Raw genomic sequence first — 17,499 nt, 5'->3', positions numbered from 1 at the left:
AAGATCATCAAGTAGCTTAAATGCTCAACTGCAGAGTGTGAACTTGTTACTGTGCACAGTGAAATACCATTGCAGGTTTCTAAGGAAGAGAATTACATGATCCAAATGGGGCTTTGGGAAAATTAACCTATATGAATGTATATCAATTAAAATGGACAGAGTATAGAAGGGAGGCCACTGGAAGACAAGGTAGAATAATCGAATAACAAGAGAATAAAGACCTGAATGAGGAAAGACAGACTTCAGAAAATATTTCAATAAAGAATCAACAGTCTTCCTGGCTGGTGTAGCTCACTGGATTGAGCGCGGGCCTGTGAATCAAAGGGTTGCCGGTTCGATTCCCAGTCAGGGCACGTGCCTGGGTTGTGGGCCAGGTCCTCAGTGGGGGGTGCACCAGAGGCAACCACACACTGATGTTTCTCTCCCTCTCTCCTACTCTTTCCCTCTCTCTAAAAATAAATAAATAAATAAATAAATAAATTTTTTTAACAGTCTTGGCAGTTAGCTGCTTGAATGGGGGCAAAAATAGGAGTCAAAATGAATCCTGGATTTCAAATCTAGTTGAGTGACGAAATAAGAGAACCATTATCATAAACAGAGAAAATGAGGAAAAAGAATTGATTCGCAGGGGAAATAAAATGAGTTTAGTTTTTACACAGGCAAAGTTTATGGTGCCAAAAGAAATCCAGGTTCATTTATTCAACACACTTCTTAGATCACTACTCCCTTGGACCATATACTATGGCAGGAGCTAAATCTGCTCTGGAAACAAAACACATAATTGCTGCCTTTGTGAAACTTACAATCTATTTAAGGAGACCAGCAATAAACAAATAAACAAATATGTAATTTAATATATTTGTAAGGTGCCATTGAAACGGAGACCTAAAGAGGAGAGGACCTAACCCTGAGAAGACAAGTGGAAGAACACTTCAGGCCAAGGAAACAGCACGTGAATCCACTGCAGGTGGGAAGACTGGCACATTCCAGAACTGAAAGGAAAGACACCAGTGATCAGAGAAGAGACTGGAAGGGCACACAATGCCAGACCAGGGAGGGTCTCGTAGGCCAGAGAGACCCCAGGGTTTCTGGCATGAACCATGTTGTGATTGGCACTACTTAGGCGAGGAGGTCTGAGGCAGTTACCTTTGAGGGGAAGGGTCACAATTCAATAGTTTGGTTTAAGCCACATAAAGTCTAAGTTAGCCTGTGAGAGATCCAAAAGGAGAGTTCAAGTAGGTGGGTCAGAAATATCAGCCTGGCACGCAAGGAATTTGGGCTAGAGATAAAAATCTAAGGTCAGCAGATGACTCATACCTAAAGCCGGGGGGAATAGACGCACTCATCTAGAGAAAGGAAGAGAACAAAATCCTGAGCCCTAGGGAACGCCAAAATTGAGAGGCTGAGCGGAGGAGTAGTAATCCAGAGCACGAAAGGAGGGCGGAAAGCCCAAAAGAAGAGAGGAAGAGGTCAGCTGCTGCATGGCACTGAGAGTTCAAGTCAAATGAGGATTTAAAAGTGATTTGACACATGGAGACCTTGAAGAGGCAGCTCCTGTTAGAGTGACTGCGGGCAGGGGACAGACTAGAATAGGCTGAAGACCCAGGGTGAGGAAATGGGTAGCAGTGGATGTAGGCAAGAATTTTGAGACATCTGGGTAAGGGAGCAAAAATTAGGGTCAACCCTGGCTGGCATGGCTCAATGGACTGAGTGCTGGCCTATGAACCGAAAGGTCGCTGGGTCAGTTCCCAGTCAGGGCACAGGCCTGGGTTTCAGGCCAGGTACCCAGTTGGGGGCATGCGAGAGACAACTAACTGATCAATGTATTTCTCACACATCGATGTTTCTCTCCCTCTTTCTCCTTCCCTTCCCCTCTCTCTAAAATTAATTAAGTAAATAAATAAATAAAAATTAGGGTCAGAGCTGGGAGGGGGATAAAGAGGTCAACAGAGGAACTTTGGGGCATTGACAATTCTGTAAAATTGCTGTATATGAGACAGAGAAGTGGAGAAGGAAAGATCCAGAAGAGAAGGCAACGTTAATGTTGCAAGAGAGGAGACCACAAAAAAAATTGAAGTCTCTGAATGGGGGAAAAGGAGCTGAACATAATTTAGACAATGAGGGGAGAGTTTAGAGATAAATTAAAGATAAGTGTATAGAAACTAAACAAAACAAAAAAAATAATTGCTAACACCAAATTCTGAGTTCTAAAATGGCCCTGCTAATAGAATAATTAAGGCATGGTACTTAATCTTCCTGCGCCTTAGCTCCCTAATATGGATATTATTTTTACAAATAAAGTAATGGCTAAAAGCATTCTGAAAGAACTTAAAGTGATCCATAAAATACTAAGTATTATTTTATTATTGTTCCTATTACTTCTTTATCATATATATTGCAGGACAGAGGAAGTACACAAGTGCAATTTATAGCTTCCTTCTCATAGAAATTCATATAAATTCCAGAAAAACCTACCAGTTCCGTGGAATGTTGTGCCAACAACACGAACACAGCTTGGTACTCGAAGATCCCAGAATCTAACAGTCTTATCTTGGGAACCAGAGGCGATCATCCAGCCACTCCAGGTATACAGTGCTAAAATATGGCCTACAAAAGTCACAGCCTCAGTTACTGCTGTGGAGCAGCGCGTTTCTGGAACATTTTCAGAGCTAAGTACTCCTCATTATCGGGCATGTGATGGTCTGCTTAATCAAATATATAAAGTCATAGAGTCTATATATATGCGCTATATATATTAAAAGTCAGTAAAACACACATCAAAAACATATCGAATAAGCTGAATCCTTTTTGGTTATTCAGTATTTTAGGACATCATAATTAGTACTGAAAAAATATTTTCATTTGAAGTTACAGGAAATTTTCCACAGAGGAAGCACAGGACTGGGATGAGATCCCGGCTTTGGAAGAGACAGGCCTCAGGTTGTATTTCAGTTCTGCCGCATTTAGCTGTAAGATGCTCGGCACGCGATGTGCCTTTTCATGTGTAAGACAGAGATAAAATTCCTGCCTCAGAAGGTTATTGTGAGGGTAAAATAAAGGAATTATGTGTATAAGTAAAGGATTTAGCACACAGGGAAATGTTGGCTATCATTGCTGTGTGATCTAAAGTTCACAATTGAACTTTCTGAAAGAAAAACGTCCTGTCTTGGAGAAATCCGTTCAATGAAATGCAGAGACAGGGCGGAAAGCACGGCCGAACGAAAGGGAAGCAGCGCCCGAGGCTGCTCGCACCTACCAGTGTGGCCGCTCAGAGCGTGCAGGCCCTGTCCTCTTTGACAGTCAGTCGTGTAGATGTTACAGTCCCCTGCTCCAGCGCTTATCAAAATCGCTCCGCCACTCTCCGGGCCTTCCATGAATGCCAAGTCTCTAATTGTCCCATCATGCATGCTGAATTCCAGATCTGGTCCTGAAACAGCAATAAGAATTAAAACAAAAAGACGCTGCTCAACTTACTGTGATAATGTGAGATTGCTCCACTGCCTCAAAACTGACCAAAATAATGGCAGAGTGGTATGGTTTCTATCTGTTTATTCTAGGTTTATATTAGGGGTTGATGTTATAATCAATTTCACTCGACTGAGCAAAAAATTTCAAGAAATCCAAATACTGGTTCAATCATCGCCTTTAAACCAAAGCTATATGGAGAGTTACCTTCTTGTCTTTTTTCCCAAAGAAAATGAAAGAGAAGACAGATACTCTCTAGAAAATGTACATCAATACAATTCTGGTGGTTACTTAAAAGTTGTTTTCTGATAACAATAATTTTCTAGGGTTTAGACACCACCTGGCCACCTATAAGAACTTACTAAAAAAAAAAAAATGCCTGATGAACACAACTAAGCAATTAGAATACCAAAAAAAAAAATTCTTTAAGGCTCTATTCTTAGGTTTTATTACAGACAGCACAGAGATACATGAGAGCGACAACGTGGGGAAAGACCGTAGTGCGCTGGGGAGCAGCCGCGTCCGCTCTCAGGCCCTACCTGTTGCATTACAAGTCTCGGCATTGAAGGGCAGTACTTTGACGTATTTGTCATTTGATCCTGTCGCTAATAACTGTCCACAAGGACTCCAGGCCACACAGTAAATGGATCCTTTATGATGTTTATTCCTTTTAAAACGTACTACGGGCTGTTTAGGGATATCATGTGCACTGAAAAAAAATTTAAAGAAAGATATTTCAATTTCTTGTTTGCTAAAGCAAATGAATATAAAGTTCTACGTTGTGGCTGTTCTTGAGGGAGGGAACAAAAACAGCATCTGACAACATGTTAATAACAGTTTTCAAAATCTTAGAAGAAATAAAGTTAAAGCATATTTAAAATCCGAAAGTTAAATTATAAACCATTATTATACTATTCTAACTCTTAAATCATTCCATGTAGGAAACAGGACTTTTTAAAGTCTTCATTTCACATATTTTCATGGATTTTAACTCAGAAATACTAAATTATTTTAACAAGAGCTAAGAATGCTTCCAAACTCAAAAAGTTCAATAATTATTTATTTATATATTTAAATCCTCACTCAAGGATAGTTTATTGATTTTAGAGGGAAAGAGAGGAATATTGCCGTGAGAGAGAAACATCAATTCGATGCCTCCTGTATGTGCCCCGACTGGGGATCAAACCTGCAACCTTTGGATGCGTGGGACAATGCTTCAAACTGAGCAACCCAGCCAGGGTTTTTTTTTTTTAAATGAATTATGTATTAAACACACAATATGAGCAATAGCCTGGGGCTAAGGGAAGGCAAGGAAAGGCTAAAAAATAAAGGATGCAAGAGCTTTGTCCCGAGTTTAAAATCTGGCTGGGTAGATGTTGCTATGGCTACCACTTACAGTAAAGTATGATGACAACATCAAGCCTGTGTAAGAAAATGTACATGTTTTTAGAGATTCATCATAAAGCATGAAATGACACATCTAAGATTTACCTGAAAATACTTTAGCAAACTAACAAACAAAAAGGATAAAGCAATATAACGAAAATATTAAAAACTACTGCATTTCAGTGTACTAGTCTCTACTTTTATGTTTGCTTGAAGACTGGTAAATCTCCAGTGCCCAGCAGGTACTTTATATCGATCTAGAAAGTAGGTCAGTTCAAAGGATTCTCTTTGCAGTTGCACAGCCAATTCATCTCCAGGTCTGCGAATTCTTTTTTTCAGCGGGTCTCCCACACCCCGCTTGCTCCACCTCCACTGCCGTCACACTAGCCGCCAAGGACAGCAGCCTTCTCCCCTTCTCCTAGCGTCCCCGCTTATGCTCATCTGACCCACACACAGCCAGAGTGAGCGTTACAAAATATCCTTAGGTCACAATACTGCTCTGCTCAAAACTTGCAGTGGCTTCCCAGTGCACCCAGGGTAAAATCCAAAGTGGCCGTAAAGGTCTGCCTAGCATAGTTCCTGTCTATCTGTAGCATCGTCCCGCTCCAGCTCACAGCTCTCCAGCCCATCTGAACTCGGTCTGGTTCCTCAAGAAGCCAAGCTCATTCTCATGTCCTAGTCCCCCTGTTTACGATGTTGTCCCTTCTCTTCGCCTGGCTAGGGTTCGGTTCTCCCCGTCCTGGGAGCTCACCTTTAACACCGGTTCCTCAAACAGGCCTCTCTCTGCGTCCCTAGTCCCCTCAACTCCCCGTTTCGCTCTGTTACCACACCTTGTACTTCTTCTTCAGAGCACCTAACACAATGTATAAGTTATATTTGTTTGTGTTTATTTGCATAATGTTCATCTTCCCCACTAAACCAAGAGTCACATGAAGTCAATGAACATGTTGATTTAATCACAGCTATCTCAAAATCCTAGAATAGTACCTAGCACATAGGAGCTCAAAATTTTTTAATTTATTCTCACAAAAATAGCTTTCTTCACAAAGAGTCTATGAATCATCTATGCATCATAAGAAATACAAAAAGGAGAAGCAATTGATTGGTGCAAGGTCAGGTTAAGCCTAGATGCACACGCCTTGGCTCTGCCTCCTTAATCAGTGCTGCTTCCGTTCCCTGGCCTGGAATTCTGCCTATTCTCCTGCATGTGTACTCCTATGTGACATGAGGAACGCCAATAAATTACAGTACTGCCACGTAACAGGAGACCTAGTCCCTTTCCCAACCTTTCAATGTTACTGCAGCCCAAAAACCTAAATTTCTGCTTTCAGATAGAGAGATATCCCCAAAAATGCAAATAAACAACCCCTCTGTTCTCCAAACTAGGGTTATAATGAAAAAGCCTTAAGAGTGGTTAAAATAAATTCTGGAATATATATATATATATTTTTATTTGCTTTTTATATTATATCTTTTAAGATTTTTGGCTTATTTTGTTTGGGCGTTTTGTCTACTGGTATGAAAGGCCTTCTATTTGTGGCACCCATTTCACTAATCACGAAATCTACCAAAGCTCATGATCTTTATTACAACAATTCTGATAGTAAAAGCCTTAACAAATGAATTGACAAAAAGAGAAACCAGAGAGTAAGGACTTCAAATTCAGTTTTCTATGAGGTTATATATATCTAAGCTATTTGCTTCCTTAGTATTGGGTTGGCCAAAAAGTTTGTTTCTTTCCATAAGATGGTTCTAGTAGTGCTTAGTGGTCTTTAACTTTATTTGAAACAATTTTGTTAGATTGTATTGTGACAGCTGTCACATCAGTGTGCATTTTTTAAAAACTTATTAATATTGGTGAATTTTTGTATAGCCATTTTAATGTTGAAGATGGAAGAAAATATGCAACATTTTCAGGATATGCTTTATTATTTTAAAAAAGGTAAAAACACAGCTAAAACACAAAAAAAGATTTGTGCAGTTTATGGAGAAGGTGCTGTGACTGATTAAACGTGTCAAAAATGGTTTACAAAGTTCCGTGCTTCAGATTTCTCACTAGACAATGCTCCATAGTTGGACAGACCAGTTGAAGCTGATAGCGATGGAATCAAGACAGTAATTGAGAACGAGCATGGTTATACCATGTGTGAGATAGCTGACATACTCAAAATATCCAAATCAACAAAGTCATTGGTGAAAATTAAAAATGTGTCTTTTATTTTATGGGACAGAACCACACGGACTTTTTGGCCAACCCAACGCCTTGAGAAGCCCCACCTCGGGACCCATGCCCTCCGACCTGGAGAAGGCTACTGGGCAGTGTCCGTCTGGGGCTTTCTGTGCTTGTTTCGAAAATGGGGACTCGTCTGTAGCATCGGTCCCTAGTAGGGACGTGTGGAGAGGCAACTAGTTGAAGTTTCCCTCACATCAATGTTTCTCTCCCTTTCTTTCTCCCTCCCTTCCCCTCTGTCTAAAAATAAATAATAAAATCTTTTTTAAAAATTATTAGAAAATAAAAATTTAAAACTTAATAAAAGAAAAGAAAAGAAAAATTAAACTCTACTGAATGACAATTCCGAAAAAGGGACCAGTACAAACCATCTATCCCTTACCTTGGGTCAATGGCCTCGGGATAGGCACACACTCTCAGAGTTTTTGAATTTGAACCGACAGCATACAAACCACCACCTGGATGAAAAGCCACTGCTCTAACAGCCTGTGTGTCTTCCAGCGTATTAATACAAACAAACTGCTTCTTTGATTTGTCATCCTATGGAAAGAGTGAATATGACAGTCATCTGTGAAAGAATTCATCTTTATCCCATTTTAAATTCATTTGAATCGTATTATTCACTTCATGTTCACAACCTATAATCATATGTTCTTTTCAATGGCAAATCCAAATTAACTCCATTTTTTCCATTTTTTGCTACTCATTGCTAAATGAAGCTCAGATAGCTAAGATAAATTCAAGTTTCTCTTCACTTACTATGACAAAATATAAGACTATGTATTCCCATACTAAGTTATCTTTAACAGTCAGGGGAAAAATATGCCCTACATATAGTTCTTACAACAACAATTAAACATCATTTGCGTTTCTAAAAGTAGGATGAATATAAAGGACTGTTCTTTAATACATTTAGGGTTAAAAAAAAAAGTTTGCCATTATCTCCAGCAATAAATACATTAATATTTCAAACTAAAATTGTAAAAATGATTTTAATTTTTTCAGGGGGGGTGGGAGCTGGGTGGAGGGGGGCAAAGGGGGAAAATTGGGGGACAATTGTAATAGTGTCAACAATAAAAATAATAATAAAACTTTTAAAAATGATTTTAACAAGAACATTTAACTTGAGCCTCATTCTTGTTTCGGACGGAGGCAAGTGAAAGCCGTTCTGTATAAAAGCCTTGGTGGCTCCTGCTATTAGTGTCATTTGAAGCTGCCCTGCCACCCCAACCAGGAACAACAGGACCCAGCACAGGGACCTCTAGACAGTATATGGTCAACAAATCCAACCTAACCCTGCCTTTGTGAAGTCTGAATATCAGGCGCACATACGGGGGGGACATCACGTCCACGCTGGTTGTACCCTGAGAGTTCCAGGACCCACCGGGGCTGAATCAATGAAGAGATTATGCCACTCACTACCCAAACTTTTATGTATCCACGCAATACATCCTTATGGGGATTAGAGGGTGAGCCTGATGTGTCACATGTCTGTCTTATGTAATTGAATGACTTCTTATATTAGTCATGTGAATTTATCTGGCTAGAAATGCTACATTTTCCTTTAATCCGTATACAAGAAATGTGACTGTTTGTCAAAGGAATAGCATGGGTAGACAAGGGAAAAAGGGAGAGGAATCACTGATTAAATGGCCTACAGCACATTAATAATTACTAAGATTTCCTTTATACTAGAAGTGGCAGAGCCACAAGTAAACTTTATTTGCTCTTCGCCAGTGTGCTTTCAACTTTTTAAATTTGTTGCCACTTAAAAGAATAGTTCACATAAAAATCTACATTTCTAGCTTTTCTTGAAAATCCAAAGAACCAAAAACACCAGGCAAGCATAATTCTTTGTGCTAGGAACAAATATCCCTATGTGCTTGGCACAAGAACAGTCAGCTTCATTCATTTTTGTTATATGTTTGGCCCTATTAGCACCTGAAATAATGATTTTGTCTACAGGGTTAAAATGGGAACTACAGAAAATAAGATAGAGCAAAGCTGTATAGTGGTTAGGATAGATGTCTGGTTCCAAAGCAAAAAACACACGTGGACAAAAAGTCCCCAGGCAACACAAATACTATCTGAACAAGCAGCCGTAGGGTTCAGAAAGCAGCGCGCAGCCTCGGCTCACTGTCGGGCCATTAGTAGGAATACTCTCAAGTGCGCTTCCTGAGGCAACCTCTTCACTTAGCCCAGTGGAAGCTCAACTGCCTTGAGAAAAATCCCAGCATTAACAATAATGATTACTTCTAAAAACGGTCCATTCTTTGAATTAAGAATTCTTTAGCAAACTTTGCAAGTACAAGGAAAAACAATGCAACTGTTACCTCTTCCCCTCTTGATCTTGACAGATTCCCTGAAGAATCTCCAAGAGGTGGCTTAATGACCAAATGTTCTGATGAGCTGTGGGGGTAGAAATTCAAATAAAGTTTACTCTGAACATCAAAACAGAAACTAAATTAATATATCCATTCAATCTCTTTTTTTTTCTTTTTCTTTTTTTTTTTTTGCAAATGTCCCTCACTGTCCCCAAAGTTACTCTCAGGGGCCATTTACTAAGTGGCTCTGGACTTGGTGACACCAGCTATAGTTGTCAGGAGGGAGTGAGAAGCCATTCCAGAAAGGAGATTAAGTCAAAGTCTACAAATTTTATAGTGAAATATCAAGTGCCTTTCCCCTGCTTAGTTCCAGAATCCCAGTTGCTATGATTAACTCCTACCCCAGGCAGGAACTTAAAATGCTGACAGTTGAAGATCCCACTACAAAACGTTTCCACTTAATGACTTTTGCTATGAGGTCCATTCCTATATGCAGACCTTCCTTCCAGTCAGCATTTTTTTCATGCCTCACCTTTACACACAGTCAAGGAGTCCCATCTACTGGAAGAAAGACTCCTAGATAAAACCCAGAAACTAAAGCAAACAGCAAAGGGAATTTATAAGAAGAGAGGCAATTCAGGAAACAAATGCTACAAAGATAGAATGAACATCCTTAGCGATATAACAGGAAATAATGAATCCAGAAAAAGATCTATAAAAAGTTTAAGGAAAATTAGAGAATAAGAAAGAGCTTAGAAAATAAAAATACGGAAGCAGAAAAAACAAAAACAGAAACAAAAACAAATCCAGAGTGGAAAAATCAGCAGGCTTCATACAAAGCACCAAGTCAAAATGGCATCAGACTTCTTAACAAAAGCAGTGAAGCAGAGCAATGTCTTTGAAACTCTGAGGAATGATTTCCATCCTATATTAACGAATCAAATGTGAAATATGTAGATATTCAAGGTCACAGAAACCTCGCCTCTGATGTACTTCTTTTCGTGAAACTACAGGGGACCTCACAGAGGGAAGAGGCAAGGGGAGTTCCCCGGGAGACAGAGGGGAAGTCCCAGGGCTCTCCAGGCCTGAGGACAACGGCCAAGAAGCAAGGAGCGAGCACAAAGCCAAGCAGCAGTGATCCTGAGGGGTGTCTTCAAGGGGAAAAAATGGAAAACAGAAAGTACCTTATATTTTTTTACTGTAATAAGAGGTATTTCATAAATTTACAATCCTGTCAAAATGTCAGTAGGCAGTTTAGTGACAGGAACTAAGAAAACCAAGCATGTGCCCACGTACACACACACCCAAAAATGAGGCAATTATTGTCCTATGAAAAACAAAGAGTCTAATGAAAGGAAATGTAATCATATTACGTTGAACTACATGACCCAGCTATAAGCAGCATTTACAAAGTTAACGCTGAATATCCATTTAAACAAAAACTGATATATAGTGGAAAAGAGTAGACAGAGTGAGTGTGTTGTGGGTGAGGAACACAGTGGCTAAATCTAAGTGGGAGGGAATCAATGGATAAAAAAATTGTAATAGAAGCATGTTACTCAGCTACATGGAGACACACAGCAAAAGAAACAGCTAACTGCATTGAAAATGACAAACTATAGGAAATAGAAATCATGTTAAAAAATGGGTAAGACAGGAGGTTCTCTTTCACACTAAACCTTGAAAAGTGCTATTTGTCTTTTTAAACCATGTATGTGTATTACTTTGATAAAAATAAAAATTAAATTTTAAAATTTGAGTTCTATTTTTGGGGGTATACATATGTGATAGGAACTGTAATAAAGAAGCATATACTAGATAAACTTATGCTCTTAAGTATAATGCCAGAGTTTTTGATACTAAATATATATGGCTGAGTCCTATAAGCATCCAAACACCAAACAGAAGTAATGCATTTTCAAATGAACCACTCTCAGAGGAGTTTAATGTTACGAATAAATGAAGAAAATGCTCCTTAACTTTTCCCACTGAGTATATTAACACTTGTTTACTTATGATAGCAAGATAAAAAATTCTCCTTGACCAGAGCTACCACAGCCGTCTTGCCATAATCATTCCACCATGTTACAAAACACCTTCTTGTGCCCTAGAAGTCTGTGAATGAGATTATTTGTTGAAAGGTGCCAGTGGCAAAAAAGGAAAGAGAGAGAGAGAGAGGAAGGCAGGCAGGCAGGCCACCAGAAGATACAGCCTAGAACAGTATCATCTCTGAGAAAGATGGCTTACAAAAAATTAGAATTGCCTTGGTGTGATAAGAAAGCAAAGAGAAAAATAGGAGAATAAAGACTATTCAGAGACAAGTTAATAGAAGGGAATATAGATAATGGAAGGTAGATTAGAAAAAAATTTGATAGGTAAATGAGCTCCAAAAATTTTTACTTGTAAGCCTCCAAAGAGAAGGTTGGACTTCTATGCGTATTTCTATTCATTAGTAGGAAGTTAACATTTCCAGGTTTTACAAAGTAAAGCACTTACACTTGGTTTCCACTAGAAGGAGATTCCTCAGGAAAAGGTATGTGATTTGTTGATCCTGGATCACGGGGAGTGCTTGTGTAAATATTTGAAGCATCATTTGTCAGTCTCTGACTAGAATCTTGGGGCGGTGTAGCAAAACTGGTGCTAGAAGAATTACTAGATCCGTTGCCTTTGCTCCCATTACATTGCGGGTTGAGTGCGGATACCTCACTACCAAGGCTATCCATTCCAATATTTAGTTCACCAAGCTTTTGGATGGACCTATAAAATAAAACAACGTTAAGTATATCAAATATAAACTTAATCACATTCCTAACATATAGATGATTAAAAGTTTGATAAGATAATAAATACATGCACATATAATATATAACCTCTGGCAAGTTTCATAGTAAAAATCACCATCTTCAGCTTAAGACATAACCGAGATCCTGAAAGAAGACCCCCATTTTTCTACAGTATACCACTGTGAAGGAGACAGGCGTAATGTGTATCACTGGCTTTTTAAAAGCACCTTTTACCATAAAAACAGGAAAAAAAAGTCTGTTTCTTCTCTGGTATAACTTTAGTTTAATTTTCAATTTAAAACTTAATTTCCCAAAATAGTCAATAAAAATATCACCACTGCCGAAATCTATCACCCACAAAACACAATAAGCCATTTCCTCTCATCTGTCTGGAATGTCGTGTCAACTAGGAAATAAGAGCAGGCCGTGACAGGACAAGGTCTAGGGGCATCCCTGCTCTTCACACATTCGTTCATCCTACAAAGACTGTCCGACAGACTCGGGTGCAAAGCGCTAGGGAGGTAAATCAGGGAGCAACGCCAGCTAGACTCGGGGTCTTTCCCGCACCGCAAGTCTCTTATCGGGGTAGCCTGATTCCTCTGTTAGACTTAGAGCTCCAAAGGGCACAGCGAGGAAGTTGCCAGGCTTTCCTAAGATTTAAACCCAGACCTGGCCCAGCATCATGTTCTTCAGCCCAGATTCAGTATGAGAGAGGGCTACACAGGGGTATGATTACCAACAGGTGCTGTGGTTCATTGTATTTTCTAACATTATTGTGTGTGTGTGTGTAAGGCTGTAAAAAGGCTTTAAAAAAGCAGTTGAATATTATTACAGGAATTGGTAGCTGTTACTAAATATTTATCAGCTAAAAAATTTTAACTAGGCAGTACTTTCCAAAAATTTTTCTATGAGACACTAATCCTTTGAAATGCTCCCCATAAAAAAAAGAAAGAAAAAATGATCCGAGGTCAAATAAGTTTAGGAAATGCTAAGTTTAAAGTGTCAACAAGCCCTGGCTGTGGCTCAGTGGCTTGAGCACTGGCCTGAGAACCAGAGGGTTGCTGGTTCAATTCCCAGTCAGGGCACGTGCCTGGGCTGCGGGCCAGGTTCACAGTAGGGGGAGCATGACAGGCAACCACACAATGATCTTCCTCTTCCTCTCTTTCTCCCTCAAATAAAATCTTTTTAAAAATTCCTTATATTAAAAAAAATAACTAAAATACCAACCTATTAAGGAACTGCTCAGTGAGATTCTGCTGCTGATCAGGACCCTCCTCCTGATTCACACCTCCTTCAAGCAGCATCTGCTGGTATATCTGTCGCTGTTGCTCCTTCTGTTCCAAATGCTGTTGGTAGCGTAACCTTTGCCTATAATATTCTTGAAACTGTTCTGTTGAATCTCGGAGCTTAAAAATATTAGAAAAATATATTTGAGCAGGCTATAATTGACTACGTCCCTACTCAATATATGCTGAATATACAAATAGGTATATTTAACAATTAAAAAATACTTAATACATTGCTCTTTGAATAACACCGTAGCATCCATGAGTCTTAATAGTCAAGTAGACTAGTTAATTTCCTTTATTCCACAGCAAAAGACTGACCAAAATGAATGGCCATCTTGGATACTTGACTAAACCAAAATATAAATACAAATTATAGTAGTCCCAAGGGGGACTTGGTTAGAGAATATGAATGTAGATATAAATACTAATAAGAATCTACATTACTTGAAAAAACATTGACATGCTACATTAATATTTAATAAACACAATATTAACCTTGTCCAACACACTTAATTTAAGCATGTAAATGGTTTAACAGGTTACTCTAGAGAACAACTTATAAAATGTCCCTCAAAAACAATACTTCAATTCAGGTTTCAAATGAAATAAATAGGTATTAAACTTAGTAGTCTCCATGCTCCTCCTTCGCTCCTCTGGAAGAAGCGCCTAGCACTCCGATTCACCGGACTTAAATATTTAGTGCATCCCAATACTGGCAAAGGAACGGCCCCCTGCCAGGCTGAAGCCTGGCCACGTTACAGGGATCATGTGAACATAACCATCTCTCTAAACTGGCCAGCAATGGCCGCCAGGCAGCCTGCCCAGAAGCCTTGTACAGCTGGCTGCAGAAAAACGCTCTCCCTTTTCCAGGAAATACTAACAATCCTCCTCTATTTCATAATTTATGGCAATATCTCTGAGACAAAAATCATGTCCATTTTTTAAAAAATTTGTTGTGGTAAAATAAATATAAAATTTGTCATTTAATCATGTTTAAGTGTACAATCCAGTGGCATTCACTACATTCGCCACGATGTGCGATCATCATCACTATCTATTAACAACAATTTTCATCATCCCAAACAGAAACTCTAACCGTTAAGTAGTAAGTTCCCATTTCCTCCTCCCCCAAACTCCTGGTAGTATCCACTCTACTTTCCGTCTCTATAAATTTGCCTAGTCTAGATATTGCATATAAATGGAATCGCCCAATACTTGTCCTTTTGTGACTGTCTTATTTCACTTAGCATGATGTTTTCAAGGTTCATCCATGCTGTACATGTCAGAACTTCATTCCTTTTTATGGCTGAACAATATCATATGAATATACCACTTTTCTTTATCCATTAACCAGTGGATGGATATTTGGGTTATTTGGGTACCTTTCAGCTACTGTGAATAATGCTGTTATGAATCTGAATGTACAGATGTCTGTTGAGTCCTTGCTTTCATTGATTTTGGGTATATTAGGAGCAGAATTACTGGGTCACGGGGTAATTCTGTGTTTAGCTTTTTGAGGTACCACCAAACCACAGTGACTATTCCATTTCACATTCCAACCAGCAATATGTAAGAGTGCGAATTTCTCCTCCTCTTCACCAACACTTGTTATTTCTCACTGCTTTGATTTTTAACCACCCTAGTAGTTTGAGAACTTATTATATTCATTGTGATCTTGATTTGCATTTTCCTAATGACTATTGATACACGGCATTTTCTCATGTGGTTATTGGTGATTTGTATATATTCTTTGGAGAAATTTCTATTCAAGTCCTTTTTTAAAATTAGATTGTCTTTTTGCTGTTGACTTGTAGTATAGGCATACCTCAGAGATATCACAGGTTCAGTTCCAGACCACCTCAATAAAGCAAAAATTGCAATAAGGCGGGTACAATTTTGTTTCCCCAGTGCACACTAAAGTTATGTTTACACTGTATTGTAGTTATTAAATGTGTAATAACATTATGTCTAAAAAAAGAAACAATGTTAACACCTTAATATCAAAATATTTTATTGTTAAAAAAAATACTGTCATGTGAGCCCTTCAGCAAGTCATCATCCTTTTGGTGTCAATAAGTTTACTGATGCAGAATTGCCACAAACCTTCCATTTGTACAAAAAAGAAAAAGAAGAAGGCAGTACCTGCAAAGCGCAATAAAACAAGGTCCGCCTGTAGTTCCTCACATGTTCAGGATATTAAATCCTTACCAGATATGTGATTTGCAAATATGTTTCGGTGATTTGTAGGCTGTCTCTTCACTTTCTTGAAAACATCCTTTGATGTACAAAAGTTTTAAATTTTGATAAAGAACTTACCAATTTTTATGTTTGTTGCTCATGCTTCTGGTGTCATATCTAAGAACACACTGCAAAATCCAAGGTCATAAAGATTTTTATCCCTGTATCTTCTTCTAAGTATGTTACAATTTTTGAAAGATTTTTAGGATTGGTGTTAACCCTACTTAAACATTTTGCAGAATCCACCAGTAAAACCATCTGATTCTGGACTTTTCTTTTTTGGGAGGTTTTTGATTATTGATTCAATCTCTTTACTTGTTACAAATCTGTTGAGATTTTCTACTTCCTGAGTCAGTTTATTTGTGTGTTTCTAGAAATTTTTCCATTTCTTCTAGGTTATCTAATTTTTTGGCTTACAATTGGTCATAAGAGTCTCTTAAAATTCTTCTCATCATTTTAAGTTTGATAGCAATGTCCCAGTTTCATTTCTGATTCTAGTTATTTGTGTCTTTTCTCTTTTTTCCTTTGTAAGTCTAGCTAAAGGCTTGTCAATTTTGTTGATCTTTTCAAAGAATTAACTTTTGGTTTTACTGACTTTCCCTATTGTTTTCCTCTCCTCTATTTTCCTCTTCTCTATTTTATTTATCACTCTTCTAATCTGTATTACTTCCTTCTGCTAGCTTTGGGTTTAGTTTGCTCTTCTTTTTATAGTTCCTCAAGGCATAAAGTTAGATTACTGATTTGAGATCTTTCTTCTTTTTTAATGTAGGCATTTACAACTATATTTATCTCCCCTGAAGACTGCTTTTGCTGCATCCCGTAAGTTTGAAATGGATGTTTTGGCAAGTTCTTTTCATTTTTTTAATTTAATCTCTGTTGTATTTTTTTTTCCCCATTACCATTTAGCCTTCTAGCTTCATTCCATCATGGTCAGAGAAGATACATTGCATGATTTCAATCTTTTAAAACTTATTGAGCTTTGTTTTACATGTGTTTTATGTCTTAACATATGATTTATCCTGAAGAACACTGCATGTGCACTGGAGAAGAATGTGTATTCTGCTGTTGTTGGAAGTGTTTTACAGATGTCTGTTAGGTCAAGATGGTTTACACTGTTGGTTCAAGTCCTCTATAATCTGACTCACCTTTTTGTTTAGGTGTCTTACCTATTATTGCAAGTGGGGTATTGAGGTCTCCAACTAATACTGCATACTATCTATTTCTCCCTTCAACTCTGTCAGTGTTTGTTTCATACAGTCTGGGGTTCTATTATTTGGTACAAATATGCATTTGTGTTTTTAATAGCAATTTTTCTACTTTACTCTTAATGTTTAGTTGAAAACAAACAAAAAATTTATTCAATTTATTAAAACGACCTACTATTCACCATTTCTAAGTGGCATATAAGATAAAATTTATATCCTATTTCACAATTTCCTTTCCAAAACACCATAGAAAAAATAATCTGGAACTCTAAAAGCTTAAATAAAAGTATTATTCTATGCTACAGAAGTTATAATTTTTGTTCATTAAATCTAAGAAGTAAAATATAAAACATATTTTTTAAGACAAGCTATCCATGTTTAATGTGAGTTCAATCACTTGAGTCCCAAAATATGTAAGATTAGTGTCAACTCATCTTATTTTAGATTGTTAATAAATTTACCTGCTAAAATGCTCCAAAATACAAAATGACAACTAGAAACACCATATGTTCTTAAGAGCGAGGGGAGGAAATAAGCTAATAAGAAAATCTACATATTGTCTCCTACTCACAAATACCA

The 17,499-nt window shown here is 38.1% G+C and overlaps 1 protein-coding gene across 4 annotated transcripts in view; it reads right to left on the bottom strand.

The window, feature by feature from the left end:
* The window catches only part of WDR47 (WD repeat domain 47), a 43,887-nt gene that overhangs the window by 4,030 nt on the left and 22,358 nt on the right, over positions 1 to 17,499 (bottom strand). For 3 of the 4 annotated variants that reach the window (XM_054565013.1, XM_054565015.1, XM_054565014.1), the window contains 7 exons: positions 13,416 to 13,594; positions 11,902 to 12,162; positions 9,415 to 9,490; positions 7,464 to 7,621; positions 4,005 to 4,174; positions 3,257 to 3,427; positions 2,476 to 2,607 (listed from right to left, as the gene is read on the bottom strand). In XM_054565013.1, coding sequence (XP_054420988.1) covers positions 2,476 to 2,607; positions 3,257 to 3,427; positions 4,005 to 4,174; positions 7,464 to 7,621; positions 9,415 to 9,490; positions 11,902 to 12,162; positions 13,416 to 13,594 — 1,147 coding nt within the window. The remainder of the gene's footprint in view (positions 1 to 2,475; positions 2,608 to 3,256; positions 3,428 to 4,004; positions 4,175 to 7,463; positions 7,622 to 9,414; positions 9,491 to 11,901; positions 12,163 to 13,415; positions 13,595 to 17,499) is intronic. The other variant, XM_054565016.1, reaches the window with a different exon arrangement.

The sequence above is a fragment of the Pteronotus mesoamericanus genome, unplaced genomic scaffold, assembly GCF_021234165.1.
Source record: "Pteronotus mesoamericanus isolate MK-2021 breed Mesoamerican mustached bat unplaced genomic scaffold, CSHL_Meso_final scaffold_99, whole genome shotgun sequence".
Classification (NCBI taxonomy): domain Eukaryota; kingdom Metazoa; phylum Chordata; class Mammalia; order Chiroptera; family Mormoopidae; genus Pteronotus; species Pteronotus mesoamericanus.
The sequence above is the reverse complement of the archived record's forward strand: the minus strand, read 5'-3'. Positions and strand labels throughout refer to the sequence as shown.